Raw genomic sequence first — 21,540 nt, 5'->3', positions numbered from 1 at the left:
GGCAGACAATCCAGGTCCCACAAGAATTGCAAATCCTTACAGGCCCCCTAATATTATTGCAGAATTTATAGCGGGCAAGTACAGAATAAAGTTTCATTTCGCAAAGCAATGAAAAAAGCTATTGAATTAACTGTTATCCTTAATAAATTGGAACGGCCCATGATAAATTGATTATGAATATGACAGTATAAAAGCCTTGGTTGGTTGGTGATTGAAGGTGAGGTAAGGCATGCTATCCCTCTAACCCAACACATACTCAACCGCCATCCGCCAGACCTACCCCTCTCTCTCTCACATACAGCAACCCATGTTCCTACCTACCTCCTCCTCCTCCTTGTATTTATTTCTTCTCCCTAACTCCACTTCTCTGTGATCAACAATCACAACAACGCACACGTACGCAGCTACTCTCTCTACCTATCTCTCTCTCCTCTCTCTCTCATCAGTCATCATCATTTGATTCATTTCCGCTCCCTGATAAGCTTGCTATTATATATCAAGCCTCCTCTTTCCACCACTTTTTTTTTCTGTGTATTGCAATTTGTTTCTTGGTCGATCACGCATAAACAAGTAACAGACACCATGACCATTGCTTCCAGTTCCGTCGAAACTCAAAAGCCGGCAGACATACCTACCAATCTCATGCCGTCTGAGATTAATTCTACCTCTCAACAAAATCTAACCCAATTGCAACCCGCCGCCTGCACCAACAATATTATTGATTCCACCACCGCCACCTCCACCGCCACTGCCACCACTAACCATGTATTCAGATCAAAACTATCAGACATACCCATCCCCAACCACCTCCCTCTCCACACTTACTGCTTCCAGAACCTCCCCGAGTTCTCCGACAGACCCTGCTTGATAGTGGGCTCAACCGGAAAATCATACTCTTTCTCCGAGACTCACCTCATTGCTCAGAAGACCGGCGCAGGCCTCTCCAACCTCGGCATCCAAAAAGGTGAGGTCATCATGATTCTCCTCCAAAACTGTGCTGAGTTCGTCTTCGCCTTCATGGGCGCTTCCATGATCGGCGCCGTCACCACCACCGCCAACCCCTTTTACACTGCCGCCGAGGTTTTCAAGCAGGTCAAGGCCGCTAATGCCAAACTCATCATCACTCAATCCCAGTACGTCAATAAGCTCCGCGAACATCCCTCCTCCGCCGACGGCACGGACCAAAATAACTTCCCGAAACTCGGCGAAGACTTTAAGATCGTCACGATCGACAATCCTCCGGAGAATTGCTTGCATTTCTCAGTGCTCTCCGAGGCCAACGAGAAGGAGCTTCCGGACGTGGTGATCGACGCAGAGGACCCGGTGGCCCTCCCGTTCTCTTCGGGGACGACCGGGCTCCCCAAGGGAGTCATTCTTACACACAAGAGCTTGGTCACCAGCGTGGCCCAACAGGTGGACGGAGAGAATCCAAACCTCTACTTGAAGGAGGACGATGTCGTATTGTGCGTGCTGCCGTTGTTTCACATATTCTCGTTGAACAGCGTGCTGCTGTGCTCGCTGCGAGCAGGGGCGGGAGTTCTGCTGATGCACAAGTTTGAGATAGGTACGCTGCTGGAGCTGATTCAGCGGTACCGAGTGTCGGTGGCGGCGGTGGTGCCGCCGCTGGTGATAGCACTGGCGAAGAACCCAATGGTGGCGGAGTTCGACCTGAGCTCTATTAGGGTGGTGTTGTCTGGAGCGGCGCCGCTGGGGAAGGAGCTGGAGGAGGCGCTCAAGAGCCGAGTCCCTGAGGCAGTGTTGGGTCAGGTTAGTACAAGTACACATGACTTGTATTTCCCTAACGCATACATACATACATACATACTACATACATACAATGACAGTAGTATGTTTTTCGTTTCTCAACGGATTCTTCTCACATTCCTCTCCTCACATTCATTTCATTCATGCTAGTCAGCGCCGCCGATCCAGACAAAATCACTGGGAATATTGAATGATCAACTCAAACCTTTTTTTTTTTTTTTTGAACTTTAACTAAAATTATATTTTACACTAAAAAATCAATCATGATACTATTCACTTACCCTTTATTTTATTTTTATCGTTAAAACTCAAAATTTTCAACTTATTTTCATTAGTTTTTTTTTTTCATTAATTATTTTCCCGAAACTAAAGGGAACGAGTAGCACTAGGAAAATGGGACCACTCATCAATTACTAATTGGTTAATATGGTCGATTAACTCATGTTTACTTGTAATCGAAGTATGAATGAAGAAGTGGAAAAAAGAATGGAAGTTGATATCATTCTCGAGTTTTTCAATTGATTAAAGAGATTGTATTTTGGGACTGTAGCTATATTAATAGAATTGGAGCATCTAGTTTAAGATTAATTGGCACTGATTATTAGAAGCATGTATCAAGATATTATACATTCTACTCGAGTATTGGGTGTTTATTAGAATTAAATCATCCAACTTAAAATAGCATGTCATCACATACTTATATTTGGTAAAGTGGAAAAACGTGCATGTGTTTGTTTTCCAACAAAATATAACATTAGTGGGTTAAATTATTAAATATTAAATAAAGTATCAATGTGGATTGAACTCGCAGTAAAATGCATAGACATTATTAATTCTCGCTACTGCATTAAAACACGAACTGTGAATGTGTATGTTTTATTTACCTATTGATTTAGTTGTAAGGCCCTTATTTTCCGGTGTGTATATACCACACTCTCAAAACATATATATTATAAATTATACTAAAAATATGAGTACACCTCTTGAAATTCAATTTTCTTTAATTAAAACCCATCATGATAAATTTCTCAAACAAAAACCCAATGACTAGGCTCCAACTAAGCAATATCCATAATTAAGTTTGACTTGGCAAAATTTGTATTTTTTATGTCTAAATTACCCCTAATAACACTTACTTTGGGCCTCTCACTTATTATCTCCATTTATTTTACATTATTTCATTCAATTAAATGTTCAAATATTTACATGATACCAATGTTCCTTATATAGCTGTTTTCACATGATGCTAATAGGTAAATTAGTATATCCTACAAATATAAAAAAAGTTAATTTATTCAAAATTATCAATATTTTAAATGTAACATAGGTAAATTATTTTGCACAACATATATAACAATATAAGTTCCTAGTAAATTATGTAATGATATATGTAAAATAATTTACCTACAAAATAAATAAATATTTTTTATTCAAAATTAATTAAATACCAATATTTTGCAAAAAAAAATATATAAAACAATTTACCTACATGCAAAATAATTTACCTTCAAAATAAAATAATGTTGATTGATTGCACACTCTGTATAATAATAACAAAATGTGGCTAGTACATATGTAATATCACATGAAAAATAATTTACCTACAAAATAAATAAATGTTTTTTTTCCAATTGATTCAAATTAATTAATTACATATTATTTTACATAAAAATATAGATAAATTATTTGTATGCATATATATAATTTTAACAAAATGTGTCTAATACATACATGCAAAATAATTTACCTACAATGATTGTCAAACAAATAAAATAAATGAAATATATGATGGTGAGAGAAGTATAAAGTAGATAATTTTATAATAATAAGGCACTTATTTCTCACAATTATGGTGGATAATTAAATTCATTAACATAATTAGAGTGTTGTAGCACAATTGTAAATAGTTTGAAAATAATAGGTATTTATTTGTTTACATGACAGTCTACTTCAAATTTGGATTTTATTTGGATGTTTAAAATGAAATGGATTTTTGTCAATGAAATAAGTGTTGCATAAACTTATATCTAAAGAACCCTAAATTATAAATTCTAGATCGGACTGGATGACATTAATGCCACTGCCTTCTCCATACAATATTCTCTAGGTCCCGGGGCTGAGCATATGAATTGTAAATCTAACATTTCTTTGGCATTACTCACAATTGTTTACAGACGGAAAAAACTTCTAAATTAGTAATTTAAACGGAGTGTCGTGTTAAAGTGGTGTCGTAGGGTAGAGGAAAACGAGGTTGGGTGGTGTTGATATGGAAATACGGCGGAAGGCATGCTGGCCAGTCAATTAATGTGACATGTGTACACAAACAGTACCACTAACTATCTTGTTAAAGTGTGTGTTGAAAAACAAATTTACGTGTTCCGAATATTTTTTTTTCAAATTAATTTAATCCTCACCATGGCACCTATATTCCTCTCGTGCATTAGCTAATTCCCTACAAAATTTGTTTTATGAAATTTTAGGATCACCTTATTTGATTTCGGGTTATTGGTTTTGTTGTGCTTTTTTTAGACCATAAATGCAATAAAGTTTAACGAAAAGATATAAAAGCATGCATCTAGTTACACTCGTCAACAACGATGATGAATGAAATTAAAGACCGTTCTTGTAAACATTGTTAGACCAAAATTTAATAGCTAATGATCGATCATTTGTTCATTCAAGTACTAATTAGAATCTGCATACCAGTTATCTTAACTAAGTTAGGTGCGTGTAAATCATAATTAGTTGAAGTTAAGTGTTGTTAACTGATGGATAACTAATTAATTACTGTGAATGAAATGAATGTAGGGTTATGGGATGACGGAGGCAGGGCCGGTGTTGTCAATGTGCATGGCATTTGCAAAGGAACCGATGCCAACCAAGTCAGGGTCGTGTGGGACGGTGGTCCGAAATGCAGAGCTCAAGGTCCTTGACCTTGAAACTGGTCTCTCACTCGGCTATAACCAATCCGGCGAGATTTGCATCCGTGGCTCTCAAATCATGAAAGGCATAATTATTAACTACTTGTATATCCTAAATATTAATATACTTTAATTAATAACTAATTAATTTCTGATCTTTCTGATGATTAATTTCCTCCAAGTAATTAACCATACATTAATCTACCAGGATATTTGAATGATGTTGCGGCTACGGCAACCACCGTAGACACGGAGGGCTGGCTTCACACTGGTGACGTGGGTTATGTGGATGATGACAATGAGATTTTCATCGTTGATAGAGCCAAGGAGCTCATCAAATTCAAAGGCTTCCAAGTATGCACGTGACTATAGTATATTTTTGTTAATGATATATGCATGCATTAATCTTTATTCGAGCTTTTTAACAATCATTCGGGAATGACACACACATATATTTGTTAATGATGTATGCAAGCATTAATCTTTATTCGAGCTTTTTAACAATCATTTGTGAATGACATACACACATATATATATATATTGGGAGAAAGCCTTTAAGGGAAGGGATCCTTATTTTTTAAAAAAAATTGAGAAATCCTCTTGACAGTTAGATTTGGCTTTAATGAAATCCTGTGGTTGAGATTCTGTGACCTGTGATTTAATCTCAGCCACAAAATTTTATTAAAGTCAAATATAATGATCAAGAGGGTGTCCCTATTTTTTTTTAAAGATAGGGATCCCTTTCCTTAAAGGACGGGCTGATAATATACATAATCCTGTTTCACCTTTACAGGTGCCACCAGCTGAGCTGGAGTCCCTACTTATAAGCCATCCATCCATTGCAGATGCAGCCGTCGTTCCGTAAGTATTTTTACACTAATAATGTCTAGTTAATCCCATTAATTAATCATTGAAAATGTCTGCAAAACCTTGAACGAAACATAGGATTAACGTATTTGTATATTAATGATATTGCAACGAGCAGGCAAAAAGATGATGCTGCTGGTGAGGTTCCCGTTGCATTTGTGGTTCGGTCTAATGGTCTCGAACTTACTGAAGAGGCTGTAAAAGAATTTATAGCAAAACAGGTACCCTACATATATATATATATAAATACATAAAGGAAAAATTAGTATCCGGTCCCTAGTTTTTATTTTTCATTGACTAAGACCTTATTAGTTCTCAAATTTTGATTCAAGTCCCTAGCATTAATGTGATAATGAATTTACTTGTTTATTATATAATTTTTAATATAAAAATTAGTAATTAATTTAGAGTTTAATACTCACACCTCTATTAAACTTCTAATTAATTTTCAATTCAAACATTTCCAAAATAATAAAAAAATTAAATTAAATTAAGTTTGTACCTATTAGTTTTTCTTTTTATATATATAAAGATTCTCAATTTTTTAATCTTAAATGTACCCATTCATATAATTTTTCAATTTTTTTAATCTTAAATGTATCCATTCTCAAATATATCAATTTGTTATATGTAAAATGTACCTTTTTTTTAATATAAAATCCATTCAAATTTTTTAATCCATGTTTAAACTTATATGAGTACATTCTTTTTCGTTGATTTGAGAATGTATCCATGTTTTGGTACAATAACTTTTTTTGTTAATTTTGGTTAATGTACCCATACATATATGTATATATACACACACACAATATAATAGAGAGTATAATTTATATTTTATTATTTTTAATCCCATAAATTATGGGTTTTATTTAAAATCTCATTAATATAAACAATTACAAATTTCAATTTTTAATTTTTAATTAAAAAAATATAGTAACTTACATTATTACATTGATGTCAGGGATCTCAATCAAAAACTAAAAACTAACAAGCTTTCAATCAAAGAATATTGATAGTCAGGGACCGTATCTAAAGTGTCTCATACATAAATTTGTGAAGAAATAAAGTATAGTTTAAGTCTGAAATAGTGAAGTTGAATGAATGAAACTGCAGGTAGTGTTTTACAAGAGACTGCACAAGGTGCACTTCGTCCATGCAATTCCAAAGTCTCCGTCTGGAAAGATCTTGAGAAAAGACCTCAGAGCCAAGCTTGCAACCGCAACCCCTTCTGCCCTGGCTAATTAAAATTATTCTGCTGGAAAGACCTCTCTCTCGATCGATGCGTGTTGACTTTTATATGTAATTTTGATGAATCTTCTTAATTAATAATTAGCCTGTATTGTACTGTATTGTATCATATGTTGGAAGCTAAACAGCTTCTGAAGTCGGGGATCAAAGGCAGCAAGGAGCCCCCGATGATGGCTGCTTTCTGCATCGAAGAAGAAAGAAGAAATGAAGGGTTTTAGCCCCAACGGCTAGTTTTTCAGTTTAAGTGTATGTGTGAGTGTGTGAGTGACAAGTGTACATTTCAGATTAGATCACTTAAAACCCAAATGAAGAGCTAGGATTCAATCTGGAGAAGTAAGGCTGAAATGGTTGTTAAGCCTCTTGTCAATCATTCTTTAAACAAGTATGGGTTATGGTACCATACCCTACAAACATTCACCTACTTAATGAAATTATTGCTGCTGCTTATTTCACAGCCTTGAAGCCGTCAATCACTTCTCGAAGTCCTCTCCATTATCTGCTGTTCTAACTCTAAGAAACTGATCCAAACTATCCACCAAAAACATCAAAAACAAACTTTATCATCATATGTATTTCTCCAATTCGGAGGGCAAGCCTTGTTGAGAGTTGTTCCACATCGGTGAGGGACATGGTTTGCTATATGCTTATATGGTATTGGGTTACTCCCCATATTGCCAATTGATTTTATGGTAAAACCTTAACTTCATCATGGTATCAAAGCGGGTTATCATCGTGGGAAGCCAAACGGTCACACGTGCTTCATGTCATCCAGTTGTTGTCCATGTGTAGGCTTGAAAATCCGCCACATGTACGGGGTGCGTGTTGAGAGTTGTTCCACATCGGTGAGAGACAAGGTTTGCTATGTGCTTATATGATCTTGGGCTACTCCTCATATTGTCAATTGATTTTAGAGCAGGTTGTCCTCATGTGAAGCCAAACGGTCGCACACGCTCCACGTCATCCAGTTGTTGTTCACGTGTAGACTTGAAAATCCACCACACGTGCGGGGGCGTGTTGAGAGTTGTCCCACATCGATGAGGGACAAGGTTTGCTAAGTACTTATTTGGTCTTGGGCTACTCCCATATTGCCAATTGGTTTTATGGTGGAACCTCAACTTCATTAGCATTGGTGCAATGGAAAAGTTATTTTTCGGTTACAAATTTGAGTTGTAAAACATCTTCTTGCAAAGCAAAAATAAGACTGCGTATTAAAGATATTCCTCTGACCCTCGCAAAACGAGGAGCCTTGCTAGTTTGAGGTCGTCATTTTTTTCATTTATACCATTTGATTCGACAGTGAATTAAACTCATCAGCTCCATCGTGTAATTCTTTGAAAAACTATATTAACTATGGTATCCAACACCCATATCCTATCAAATTTGGTGATGGATACGAGTACCGGATTTTGATATTTTGATATGATTAATATCTCTAGCTTTAGCTAGTGCTGCTCTCACATCTTTTATGTGTGTTGATGGTTGAGAAAGTTAAGTTATAACTCGTTAAGCTTTTATTTTAATTATCTAAAAATTTCGTTTTAATTAATTAGCGAATGTTTTAAATTAAAAAAAGAATAGACAATTTATAAGAAAAGAAAAGAAAGCAATTAAAAATGAGGAAAACTCATGAAAATGGTTTGAAAACTTTGAGTCTTAACGATAAGGACAAAATAAAAGGTAAAATGAATAGTATCAGAATTAAAATTTTAATGTAAAAATATGATTTTTCGTTAAAATAAACAGTACCTAGAACTTTTCGTTAAAATTCCTTTAAAAATGATACAATCAGGGCAAAGGCCCAACTGTGACATCGACAAGAGCAGAAGATGCACTTGCAAAAGCTGTATGGGTGGAAAATAGAGTAATTGAATTCCATTCTTCTTCTGTTGATAATAAAACAGCTTACACCCGAGTACCTAAAACCAAAAGACAAATGCGTTTTGTACTTGGACCTGCAGCCTGCAGGGTTCGCTCAATGTCGTTAAAACCGTTTATCCATTTGGATAATACTCGTCGACCATCTGCATAAAACTTATACGGAAAAGATAAATGTTAACGTCAATTTTCGTGTTAATGTTAAGAAACATTATGCAAAAAACATTAGACGATAGAGAGTCTATGGGAGTCCTATTTTTAAAAGAGTCTTCTTAGCATTTTTTTATTGAAATTTATTTTATGCTACGTAACATTAAATGCTACGAGTAGTGGATGACATGAATTGATTTGGATTACTTTTCACTTGGTCCTGTGGATCCATGTCATCCAATATTTATAGCATTTGATGCTACGTAGCACCAAAATGAAACCCTTCTAGAGACACCTACAATTAAACATGATTATCAATTTTTGTTTTTGTTTTTAATACAAGCAACATGAGGGAATAATTTTGGGAATTTTAACGAAAAACTCTCGATATTGTTCACTTTAACGAAAAATCACATTCTTACACTAAAAAGTCAATCCTGGTACTATTCACTTTACCCTTTATTTTGTCATTATCATTAAAACTCAAAGTTTTCAAGCTATTTTCATTAGTTTTCCTAATAATTTTTTGGTACACGCAATACGAGGGAAGACAACAATTGGACTCGGGACTTTTTTTAGTGCATGTGGATTGTTGGGGGTATTGAGAGAATAAATCTCATATGGAAGAAATAAGAGACCTTACATATGCTTATAAGAAATTTGGATAGTGATTTTAGAGTGGAACTACAACTGACTTCATGATATTATAACATATTAAATAGAGCCTAGTGAACCCCGTGCTCACAAGTTGCCCAATTTATGTTATCCTCGTCCACATGTCAGACTTAAATGAACTCACATGTGAAGAGATGTGTTGAATTTAAGTTAAAACCTTAGCTTCATTTTGGAAAATATTTGATCTATTTGAATTCTATAATTCTTCGAATTTCCTCCCGTGTTAGAGTAATTTAAAATATCACTTTATCAAAAGAAAAAAGAGTGAGACAACAAAATTTGGGCTGGGCTGGGCTTTCAGGGATCTTGCAGAAACAGACAGAGGCCTGGCCACTTAAACATCTGAGAAGCCTAGATTATAAAAACAAGCAAACACCCGGTCGCTTGCCCCGCCCGAGTCCCCAATCGCACAAACCCTACAAAAACCCTCAACCGAGAGAGTCTGAACTCTCTACCGCTTTCCATGGTTAGAAAAGAAGAGCCACGTGAGAAAGAGAGAGAGAGAGTGTTAGATAGGTTGATTTTCTTGGTCATCAAGACAACATTTTTCTCCCAACAAATATAAATTAATCAAAACCTCTCTAAAACCCTCCTCCCATTTCTCTCTTCCAAGGATCCAATTAATTCCAAAGGGTTTTACTTTTCACTGGAAACCCCCAAAAAGGGATTGCAAAAATGGCCAAGCCCACATATGCATTAGGGCTTGTCGCCGCCGTGGCGGCCTCCGCCTCCTTGTCCAAGACCAACTCCAACTGTGTTTATGCCGACGGCCCTTTCAACTTCTCTCCCTTCTCTTCTTCTTCTTCCAATGCTTCCCAACAACCCTCCTCCACTTCTTCTCCTCTCCAATCTGCGCCGTCAGTTCCTCCGCCGTCGACCTCCTCCACCGGAGGTGCTGCCGAGCCCCCTCCCCCTCCCAAGGTTCGCAATGATCAACCCAGGACATCTGCCGCTGGCTTCGATCCTGAGCCTCTGGAGCGGGCTGCTAAGTTGTTGGACAAAATCGCCAAATCTTCTAATGCCAAAGAGGTTTGCATTTTTTTTTCGGAAATTATATGTGTTGTTTTTAATTGGGATTTTGGGATTTGATCTTCTGCTTTTATTGACGGGTTCTATTTGTTATTTAGTTGCTTGATAGCAATTGGAATTTTAGTATTGATGGTTCATGTCTAAATTCAGACGTTGGAATGTATGTAGCAATGGGGTATGCCATTTAGTTCGTCTTATACTTTATCCATGTTTTTGCTTAGAGAGAAGTAACAGGATGTGTTTGAAATTTCACCAAGCAGCTCTTTTGTTTTGATGGTTTTCCGTGAATTGATGTTTTCTTTAATGGTTGCTCTTTGGCCACTGCATAGGTCATTGGAGCTACGGTGAAGCATGAAGAGACAAGGCAGGCTGAGTTGAAGGCAAAGGCTGCGGAGTATGCTGCAATGAAAGCCCAAATTGAAGCGGTAAGATGTTCTACTTATTTCCCCAATTAGGGTGTTTTTGGATTAGTAACACCCTATAGGCTATATGTTTGTAAACTCCCCATTTGATTTATCTGGCATAAGTTTTTGCTGCAATTATCGACTTCATCATCACCTGACAGGATACTAAGAAGGCCATCTACGAGGAGCAGAAAAAGCTAGCTCAGTTTCAAGCCCAAACAAATTCCCAAATGGCTAGGTATCAGGATGAATTAGCAAAGAAGAGGATGGAGGCAAGCTGACTTGAACTTTTCTTGGGATTTCACACAAGCTTTTCAGAAAACAAAGTTCAATTCTAGATTTAATTCGTTGATGTTACTGCAGAATGAAAATAGATTGGCAAGAGAAAGGAACCAAGAGATGGTAAAATGGCAAGAAGAATCAGCAAATAGGCTGGAACAAGCTCGTCGACAAACAGAAGCGCAGATCCAACATGAGCGTCGACGGACTGCAGAGGAGCAGGCTAAGCTAGAACGTGAAAATTTCGAAAAGAAGGCTTTGGCAGATGCAGAAGGGAGAGCCCTTGAAGCAAAGCTGACTGCAGAAATTAAAAGGGACCTGCTGTTAGAGAAAGCAAAAGCTGAGAAAGAGAAATGGGTTTCTGCCATAAATACCACCTTTGATCATATTGGAGGTACTTTCCATACTCATTACCTTTTCCTGTATTCTATACAAAGAAGTATGATTCTTCTTCAAACTAAAAATGGGCGGCTCTTCTATTTGGCATCATATACTCGTTTGAAGTTTGAAGTAGTGAAAGTTAATGTTATTTCTTAAAAAACTGTTGATGCAGAATTAGCTATTTTCTGCAGGTGGCTTGAAAGTGATTCTGACAGATCAGAATAAACTAGTTGTTGCTGTTGGGGGAGTTACAGCTCTAGCTGCAGGTGTTTACACAACAAGGTCTGTGTTGATATTTTAAACGAATACTTGAAATACTGCATTTTCCCTTTACCTATTTGTGGCCTTTCCTTTGAAAGCTAGGGATCTATTTGTTGCTTTCTATATCCTGGTACATCTTCTCTTAATTTTCTTAGTAACTTCTGTTTGTTTTTGTGGAGGAAGGAAAAAAAACAAAAGCTTTGTTGGCATTTTACTCTCTCTCCCCTGGGACCAACTCCCTAGGACATGAAACTCTATAGTTGGTTATTCCCTTAGTAAATGCCATGAACTGTTAAGTTCTGGAACTTAGTTTTTTTTATTTTTTTTATTTTTATTTTTTATTCTGGTCTGACATTTGATTCACAGAGATAGAGTTGCATTTAAAGTCATAGCAGGTTACAGTCTACCTTCGTGAAATAATTTGTGTGGGATATTAATTTTACCTTGCCATTTGCTCTCCACAGTGCCATAACTTATGCACGTCTTATTTATCCAATGCAGAGAAGGTTCAAAGGTGATATGGAGCTATGTGGATAGAATATTGGGACAACCATCACTTATCAGAGAGTCCTCTAAAGGAAAATACCCTTGGTCAGGATTATTCTCACGTTCTATAAGCGCCCTATCTCCCAGTGGCAACAAAGGTCAAACACAAAATGGGAAGGCCTTTGGTGATGTTGTTTTACACCCTCCTCTTCAGAAAAGAATTGACCACTTGGCTAAGGCAACTGCTAATACAAAATCTCATCAAGCACCATTCAGAAATATGCTCTTCTATGGTCCTCCAGGAACTGGGAAAACAATGGCTGCTAGAGAGATGGCTCGTAAATCTGTATGAGATCTGATCCTATCTTTAAACCAATCACGTTTTCAGTTTTGATTTTCATTCTGTTGCTTCTTCTGCCAGACAATATTGAGCACTCCTGGATGTGCTGTTATTTAGGAAAGTAGTTACTGGCCCTTAACATGAAATAATTTTCTAGAACTGTGTATATGATTTGCATGCTTAAATGTGTTTTTATATGATTTGCATGTTCTGTGATGGGTCCATTCATACTCAGATGGTTTTGATCTACCAGCTTTTGTGTTATTTTCATCCTTCATCCTTAACATATTCTTCCTTCTCATACGTTTCTATGCTTGATTCAAATTGTCTTTAGGGATTAGACTACGCATTGATGACGGGAGGGGATGTTGCTCCACTTGGACCAAGGGCTGTTACCAAGATACATGAGTTATTTGATTGGGCCAAAAAGTCACGGAAGGGTCTGCTACTTTTCATTGATGAAGCCGATGCATTTTTGTGCGAGTAAGTCATTCAATTAACAGCCATGAAAATGGTGTTTTTAATTTTGAGTCTCGTAGAAAAAAACTTTCAGTCTCTGTGTGATTGAGAGGGTTGAATGTGTTTAACATAACTTGCAGGCGGAACAAAACCTATATGAGTGAAGCTCAAAGAAGTGCGCTCAACGCTCTCCTATTCCGCACGGGTGACCAATCCAAGGACATAGTCCTTGCCCTTGCCACAAACCGCCCCGGTGATCTGGATTCAGCTGTGGCTGATCGTATTGATGAAGTGCTTGAATTCCCCTTGCCTGGGGAAGAGGAACGCTTTAAGCTGCTGAAGTTGTATCTGGACAAGTACATTGCTCAGGCTGGTTCATCAAGCAAATCTGGTTGGTTCCGTAATTTGTTTAAGAAACAACCTCAGAAGATAGAGATGAAGGGGTTGACAGATGATATGATTAGAGAAGCAGCGGCAAAGACCGACGGGTTCTCTGGGAGAGAAATAGCGAAACTAATGGCGAGTATCCAAGCTGCGGTTTATGGGAGTAAGGATTGTGTGCTTGATCCGAGCCTATTTCGTGAAGTTGTAGACTACAAGGTTGCTGAGCATCAACAGAGAAGAAAATTTGCGGCTGGAGATAAAGGTAGCGTGTAGTAAGATAGCGTGTCCAGCGGCAGGCAGTCTTCTTGCTATTAAGTTTGTAAGCCGGTTAGAGATAAGGCTGACCTTAACTTTTGTTTGGAGAGAGATTCACACACAAGCCTGGCTTTTCAATTTTGAGCATGAACAAATGATGTTATTCATTATTTGCCCCCTATCAATGGAGGGCTTTTTTTGAGACGTTAACCGGCTGGTATCCATGATGCGCTTAATCCCAACAGCAACAACAATGAAAATACCGTTCATCATCTTGAACGCCAAAGCTCTCTGAAAGTAAGCGGAATGACTGATAAAACAATACGCGTTGGCCATAAAATTATTATCGGAAATTGGCACTGCCTTACTTGGGCGTTGTGTGCTTCACTTCAAAGCTCCTGTCAAAAATGTTCAGCAAGGGGCCCTATCAATCATCCCGGAGCAACACAAGTTACACAACAATCCAATATTTCTTCGTTGGTATTCTATCATGAACACCCAAAAACCATCTTTGCAAGTGACAAACAACTCATCAAAACATATCGTAAATCCGGTAACAAAAATGACAGACAAATGACGTGCAGATGTGCATTCCATGCCTGAAGAATAACACGAATGGCGTCATGCCAAATCCTTATTTTGCCAAATTGGGAAACACAGTATTATCATTACAAACTGAACCTTGTTAATGAAATGGCTTCAACGAAGGTACGGACATAACAGGACTGAAATTTGCTCATTGAATAATCACTTCCAGATTTTCTAGTGGTGGTGATCTTGCACATATCGAAGACCACAGTACTTGCAGATAGCTGGCTCATCCAGGTCAAGGCATATGAATTCAATTGGGTGCCCAAGTGCGGGATTGGTGTCTGCAACCAAGAACAGTTTTACCCAAGTAAATTGTAGCCCTTGTCTACATGGTTTATTGAGCAGATCTTGCAGCATACAAATGCACAAGTAGCTTTGTGCTGGATAATCATAAAATAAACTAGGTAAAGAATAATGTAAACTAACCTCCTTCACATGCAACTATCCTGCCCTCAACCTTGATGGGTGGGACTTCATTGATCAACTCCATGGGAGATTTCTTGCTTGTATCCTATCAGTTAAGAAGAACAGTGAACCACAATGACTCGCACCTTGTAATCAATACGACATTAAAATCAAAACGGTTTTTGTAACATTGGAAATAGACGCCCAGAAAGAGAGACATTATAAATGTAAATAGGAAAACGCCGCCAGTAGAAGCTTGTGGATATAACATAGTCATTGCTCTAAAAGTAGGCTGGTCACGTCATTGGAGCCGAAACAAGTCTTGGTTGAGTAAAAGATGCTGAGAACTTGATCGATGTTTTCATTGAAATGCAGGATACACAAGTGCACACATACACACCCAGTTACAGTTGCTTCCTCAATCTAGTTTTGTTGGCATATCTGTTTCATTTCCTGCTAAATCATTCCTACGCTCGCTGTCTCCCTAGATTGTTGGTTACTACCTTTATTGCAATGATAACAAACAAGGTCGGTCATGGGAATTGGGATTGGAAATCCAAAAAAGTTTTTGAAATTCAGTTCTTGTTGCTTTAAAGGTTTTCAGTCAGCATTGGTAGAGGAAACTGGACACATACATATATATAATATACATCTATCTATTACAGCATGCCGTCCAAGGGTTTGTTCAGCAATGTTAATTGGTACAAATAAAGAAAATTGCCAAATTAAGTTACGATAAATATAAACTAAACAATATTCCACCGAGTTTTGAATTAAAACATGCAAAATCTAATTAATACTAGTGAAAAAAAATTAATATATTGATTGTCTAATCACACACAAAATCAATATCTTTGTTCCATTTTTACTTGATGAAAGATTGGATTATCGTATAAGGGAAAAACAGATTCATTCGCACCGTAAGATTAGATGAATGTAAACTTTTGTACTAATTAAAGGAGATAACGATTAAAGTCGATTAATTTCATAGTCAATCAATTTTAGGGCAAAGATAAAGATAGAAGAGGAGGGAGGAGGGAGAAGGGTACCTGCATCCATTTGGCGGTGTGCTCGCTGATTTGGGTCCTGACGAGGCTGAAATTTCTGGTCCCTGCTGATCCCAATTTGGACGATCTGATTAGGGTTCTAAATAGACTGGACGCCATTTCTGAGTGCTCCTCCGACTGCTCACGCTGAAGGGAGAGAAAAGGAGAGAGAGAACAGTGAAAATGGTAGAGACGGACAGAAACAGAGGGGCGTGCGACAAAGTTTAGTTAATCGGGTCAAAAGGCTTATTGGAAGCCCGGGTGTGTATGGGCCTCACTTCCGTGCGCCGGCCTGTCTCGTTTCGTATTGCATTTTTCTTAGGCCGAGCCGGCCACAGTTTGCGCGACGTTTCTTGCCTCGTTTTGCATGTCTTATTTTTCGTGTGTAGAGCTTGCAGGTTCACCTCCCTTTCCGTGCGCACAGATTTGTCTTGTTTTACGTGCACGGTGTCCGTCTAACACTCATGTTTATTTTGAAATTCAAATATTTTTTTTTCGTGAAATATTTTCTGCAAACATTAAGAAAAGCTTTATAAACCATTTGGAAGTGGTTTTACGATTTATTTAGAATTAAATGTATATTTAGTATAATACTTAAGCCAAAAGCTAAGAAAATAAGTAAAAAAATTATAGTAGTAAGGCCCAAAACATTGTTAAAATGGGGTTCCACCTACAAGAATATCAACAGAAAGTCTTAAATGGGGTTTCACCCACAAGAATATCAACGGAAAGTCTTACTTTCATTTTTGAAAATTCACGGTGAGGCGAGGGTGAAAATAAATATTTTGAATGATGATTTATGTACGAATTAACAAAACCAACTAAACACAAAATATTTTTCATGAGCATTAAGGAGAACTTTACAAGGTGCTTGGAAGAGATTTTATGATTTATTGAGCAACAAATGTATACTTAGTATAATATTTAAGCCGAAAACTAAAAAAATAAGTGAAAAATATAGTAGTGAGGCCCAAAACATTGTCAAATGTGGTTCTACACTCAAGAATCTCAATGAAAAGTCGCACCTTGATTTTCAAAACTTCACAGTGAGGCGAAGGTGAAAATAAATATATTGAACAGTGATTTATATACGAATTTGCAAAACCGACTAAAAAACGTGTGAAAAATGCTTATTTTTTATTTTCGCAAAATATTTTCCATGAGCATTAAGGAGAACTTTATAAGGTGTTTGGAAGCAGTTTTATGATTTATTGGGCAACAAATGTACACCTAGTAGAATATTTAAGCCGAAAACTAAAAAACAAGTGAAAAATACAATAGTGAGGACCAAAACATAGTCAAATGGGGTTGCACCCTCAAGAATCTCAACGGAAAATCTTATCTTAATTTTTCAAATTTTAGGGTGAGGCGAAGGTGAAAATAAATATATTGAACGATGATTTATGTACAAATTTGCAAAACCGACCAAAAATCGTAAGTGTTAATCCACGTTTTTTTGTCAACAATTGCAAATTTTTATTTTTGCGATATATTTGCCGCGAGCATTAAGGAAAACTTTATAAAGTATTTGGAAGTAGATTTACGTTTTATTGAGTAAAAATGTATATTTAGTAGAACATTTAAGCCGAAAACTAAAAAAATAACCCACGTTTTTTTGGGAAAAATGCAAATTTTTTATTTTCACAAAATATTTTCCTGGAGCATTAAGGAGAACTTTATAAGGTGTTAGGAAGCGATTTTATGATTTATTGAGCAACACATGTATACTTAGTAGAATTTGTAAGCAGTTTTATGATTTATTAAGGAACAAATGTAAACTTAGTAGAATATTTAAGCAGAAAACTAAAAAAATAAGTGAAAAATACAATAGTGAGGACCAAAACATTGTCAAATGGGGTTCCACCCTCAAGAATCTCAACGGAAAGTCTTACCTTAATTTTCAAAATTTCATGACAAAAATGTAGATTTTTTATTTTATCAAAACATTTTTCTTGAGCATTAAGTTAAACCCTTTAAGAATTTTGGAAGTAGTTTTACGGTTCATTGAGAACCAAATGTATGGTTAGTAGAATATTGAAGCCGAAAAAAAAAGTGAAAAATTTAGTAGTGAGGCCCATAACATTGTCAAATGGGGTTCTACACTCAAGAATCTCAACGGAAAATCTCACGTTAATTTTCAAAACTTCACAGTAAGGTGAATGTGAAAATAAATATATTGAACAATGATTTATGTCGAATTTGCAAAACCAACTAAAAATCGTGAGTGTTAACCCACGTTTTTTTTGTGGACAAATACAAATTTTTTATTTTCACAAAAAAAAATTGTGAGCATTAATGAGAACTTTATAAGGTGTTTGGAAGCAGTTTTATGATTTATTGAGGAACAAATGTAAACTTAGTAGAATATTTAAGCTGAAAACTAAAAAAATAAGTGAAAAATACAATAGGGAGGACCAAAACATTGTCAAATGGGGTTCCACCCTCAAGAATCTCAACGGAAGGTCTTATCCTAATTTTTCAAATTTTACAGTGAGGCGAAGGTGAAAATAAATAGTTTGAACAATGATTTATGTTCGAATTTGCAAAACCGACTAAAAATCGTGAGTTGTTAACCAACGTTTTTTTTGTGAAAAATGAAATTTTTTTATTTCCGTGAAATATTTTCCATGAGAACTAAGGAGAAATTTATAAGGTGGTTGGAAGAGATTTATAATGTCACATTCCGGCCCAGGGCGGAACCACTTCCTAGGCTCATTCCACCACTGTAGCACGATATTGTCCGCTTTGGGCTTACCATTCCCTCACGGTTTTGTTTTTAGGAACTCACAAGCAACTTCCCAGTGGGTCACCCATCTTGGGAGTGCTCTGGCCTCATTCTCGCTTAACTTCTAAGTTCCTACGAAACCCGAAGCCAATGAGCTCCCAAAAGGCCTCGTGCTAGATAAGGATGGGAATATACATTTAAGGATCACTCCCCTGGGCGATGTGGGATGTCACAATCCACCCCCCTTTAGGGGCCCGATGTTCTCGTTGACACACTTCCGGCCAAGGATTGGCTCTGATACCAATCGTCACATCGCGGCCCGGGTCCACCACATTTCAGGCCCGTTCCACCACCGTAGCACGATATTATCTACTTTGGGCTTACCATTCCCTCACGGTTTTGTTTTTGGGTGACCTACTGGGAAGTTGCTCGTGAGTTCTCAAAAACAAAACCGTGAGAGAATGGTAAGTCTAAAGCGGACAATATCGTGCTACGGTAGTGGAACGGGCCCGGAATGTGGTGGACCCGGGCCGGGATGTGACATATAATTTATTGAGCAACAAATGTATACTTAGTAGAATATTTAAGCCAAAAACTAAAAAAATAAATGAAAAATACAATAGTGAGGACCAAAACATTGTAAATGAGGTTCCACACTCAAGAATCTCAACGGAAAGTCTTACCTTATTTTTCAAAATTTCACGATGAGGCAAAAGTGAAAATATATAGATTGAACGGTGATTTATGTACGAATTTGCAAAATCGACTAAAAATAATGAGTGTTAAATCGACGTTTTTTTGTCAAAATGCAAATTTTTATTTTTGCTAAATAATTTCCACAAGCATTAAGGAAAACTTTATAAAATATTTGGAAGCATATTTACGATTTGTTGAGCAAAAAATGTATATTTAGTAGAACATTTAAGCCGAAAACTATAAAATAAATGAAAAATATAGTCTTAAAATCACCTGTAGGTGAGGGTTAAACAGAAAATAGCATAATTTTGTCTTGTTCAATAGTCGTTCATCCTCTTTTGGTTGACAAAGAGGATTCTGTTAATATGTGGTTTAAATTTAGATAAAAGAAAATTTAACAAAAAAAAAAAAAGGTTCAAATATCTTCAAATTTAGATTTTAAATCGTTGATTACAAGTGTTTAAATCGAAGTATAATAGATTTTGCGCGGGACAATATATTTTGAAGACATTGAATTTGATAGTTTGTTAAAGTGGCAAGAGAAATAAAAAAAAATAACAAAAATGTACAAAAATGATTGAAATTCTTGCGGGTGGCAAAAAGTGACTCATGACTTTGTCAAATAAGTGAAAAATACAATACTGAGGACCAAAACATTGTCAAATGGGGTTCCACCCTCAAGAATCTCAACGGAAAGTCTTACCCGAATTTTCAAAATTTTATAGTGAGGCGAAGGTGAAAATAAATAGTTTGAACGGTGATTTATGTTCAAATTTGCAAAACCGACTAAAAATTGTGAGTGTTAACCCACGTTTTTTTTTGTGAAAAATGCAAATTTTTTATTTCCGTGAAATATTTTCCATGAACATTAAGGAGAAATTTCTAAGGTGGTTGGAAGAGGTATTATAATTTGTCGAGCAACAAATGTATACTTAGTAGAATATTTAAGTCGAAAACTAAAAAAATAAGTGAAAAATACAATAGTGAGGACCAAAACATTGTCAAATGGGGTTCCACCCTTAAGAATCTCAACAGAAAGTCTTACCTGAATTTTCAAAATTTAACAATGAGGCAAAGGTGAAAATAAATAGTTTGAACGGTGATTTATGTTCGAATTTGCAAAATCGACGAAAAATCATGAGTTTTAACCCACGTTTTATTTTTATTTTTGAGCACCCGAGAGTTCCTTTCGTTCTGCGTGTGCGATGCCCACCTCATTTTGTGAGCTAGGGTTCAGCATATGAGGTGTCTGCATCGTTGCGTGCTAGAAGTCCGCCCCTATTTGTGTCCACGGAGCTCGCATTGTTTTGGCATGCACGGAGCCAACATCGTTTTTCGTTTGCAGGGCTGGCCTTGACTTGTGCGACGTATCATATCTAGTTTTTCGTGTGTGGAGCTTGCCTTGATTTGCATGCCTAAACTCCGCCCCGTTTTCTGTGAGCAGGAACCCGCCTAACAACCATGCTTTTTTTTTTGGTGAAAAATGCAAATTTTTATTTTTGCGAAATATTTTCCGCGAGCATTAAGGAAAACTTTATAAACTATTTGGAAGAAAATTTATGATTTATTGAGCAAAAAATGTATATTTAGTATAATATTTAAGCCGAAAACTAAGAAAATAAGTGGAAAATATAGTAGTGGGCCCCAGAACATTGTCAAATGTGGTTCTACACTTAAAAATCGCAATGAAAAGTCTCACCTTGATTTTCAAAACTTCACAGTGAGGCAAAGGTGAAAATAAATAGATTGAACGATGATTTATATATGAATTTGGAAAACCCACATTTTTCTGTGAAAAATGCAAATTTTTTATTTTCACGAAATATTTTTCGTGAACATTAAGGAGAACTTTTTAAGGTGTTTGGAAGTGGGTTTATGATTTATTGAGCAAGAATTGTACACCAAGTAGAATATTTAAGCCGAAAACTAAAAAAAATAAAAAACTCCAATTGGGAAAACAATTTAATCCGATAAGACTATAATTCCTTATAGACTTATGACAACTTATCATGGGCTAGAAAAACCTAACAATCTCCCCCTCCAGACCATGAGGAAGGTATACCAAAAAATAGGATTGCTCCTCTTGACCAAACTCCCATTGATCGAACATTTCATGACCAGACTCCCCCTGATCGAATTACCCAACCAACCAAAACATTGTCAAATGGGATTCCACCCTCAAGAGTCTTAATGGAAAGTCTTACCTTAATTTTTCAAAATTTCATGGTGAGGCGAAGGTAAAAATAAATAGATTGAACGATAATTTGTGTACAAATTTGCAAAGTCGACACCATAAGTG

The 21,540-nt window shown here is 36.6% G+C and overlaps 3 protein-coding genes across 3 annotated transcripts; 2 read left to right on the top strand and 1 right to left on the bottom strand.

Annotated features, from left to right (window-relative positions):
• Positions 1-352: 352 nt before the first annotated feature.
• On the top strand, positions 353-7,245 carry LOC126625942 (4-coumarate--CoA ligase 2-like). Its single transcript, XM_050295072.1, has 6 exons — positions 353-1,767; positions 4,573-4,771; positions 4,894-5,039; positions 5,479-5,546; positions 5,671-5,773; positions 6,666-7,245. Exons 1-6 carry the CDS (start codon positions 583-585, stop codon positions 6,795-6,797), a joined length of 1,833 nt encoding a protein of 610 aa, XP_050151029.1. The 5' UTR covers positions 353-582; the 3' UTR covers positions 6,798-7,245.
• Positions 7,246-9,892: 2,647 nt separating this feature from the next.
• Positions 9,893-13,988, top strand: LOC126625924 (uncharacterized). The gene is made up of 8 exons (XM_050295055.1): positions 9,893-10,529; positions 10,859-10,954; positions 11,095-11,205; positions 11,297-11,606; positions 11,785-11,875; positions 12,356-12,686; positions 13,015-13,163; positions 13,280-13,988. Exons 1-8 carry the CDS (start codon positions 10,176-10,178, stop codon positions 13,794-13,796), a joined length of 1,959 nt encoding a protein of 652 aa, XP_050151012.1. The 5' UTR covers positions 9,893-10,175; the 3' UTR covers positions 13,797-13,988.
• A 353-nt stretch (positions 13,989-14,341) lies between these two features.
• Positions 14,342-16,035, bottom strand: LOC126625934 (NADH dehydrogenase [ubiquinone] iron-sulfur protein 6, mitochondrial). Its single transcript, XM_050295063.1, has 3 exons — positions 15,824-16,035; positions 14,796-14,880; positions 14,342-14,650 (listed from the first exon to the last, which is right to left on the bottom strand). The coding sequence occupies exons 1-3, from the start codon at positions 15,938-15,940 to the stop codon at positions 14,541-14,543; spliced, it is 312 nt and encodes a 103-aa protein (XP_050151020.1). The 5' UTR covers positions 15,941-16,035; the 3' UTR covers positions 14,342-14,540.
• Positions 16,036-21,540: the final 5,505 nt, after the last annotated feature.

The sequence above is a fragment of the Malus sylvestris genome, chromosome 1, assembly GCF_916048215.2.
Source record: "Malus sylvestris chromosome 1, drMalSylv7.2, whole genome shotgun sequence".
NCBI classification, from domain to species: Eukaryota; Viridiplantae; Streptophyta; class Magnoliopsida; order Rosales; family Rosaceae; genus Malus; species Malus sylvestris.
Note: the sequence above shows the minus strand (reverse complement) of the source record. Positions and strands in the feature narration are given on the sequence as shown.

Coding starts and splice junctions, on each gene's coding strand:
- LOC126625942 (XM_050295072.1), top strand. CDS start 583: ATGACCATTGCTTCCAGTTCCGTCGAAACTCAAAAGCCGGCAGACATA. Junction 1,768..4,572: donor CTGAGGCAGTGTTGGGTCAG/GTTAGTACAAGT, acceptor AAATGAATGTAG/GGTTATGGGATGACGGAGGC. Junction 4,772..4,893: donor TGGCTCTCAAATCATGAAAG/GCATAATTATTA, acceptor TTAATCTACCAG/GATATTTGAATGATGTTGCG.
- LOC126625924 (XM_050295055.1), top strand. CDS start 10,176: ATGGCCAAGCCCACATATGCATTAGGGCTTGTCGCCGCCGTGGCGGCC. Junction 11,607..11,784: donor CACCTTTGATCATATTGGAG/GTACTTTCCATA, acceptor TATTTTCTGCAG/GTGGCTTGAAAGTGATTCTG. Junction 12,687..13,014: donor GAGAGATGGCTCGTAAATCT/GTATGAGATCTG, acceptor AATTGTCTTTAG/GGATTAGACTACGCATTGAT.
- LOC126625934 (XM_050295063.1), bottom strand. CDS start 15,940: ATGGCGTCCAGTCTATTTAGAACCCTAATCAGATCGTCCAAATTGGGA. Junction 14,881..15,823: donor ACACCGCCAAATGGATGCAG/GTACCCTTCTCC, acceptor CTTAACTGATAG/GATACAAGCAAGAAATCTCC. Junction 14,651..14,795: donor GATAGTTGCATGTGAAGGAG/GTTAGTTTACAT, acceptor TCTTGGTTGCAG/ACACCAATCCCGCACTTGGG.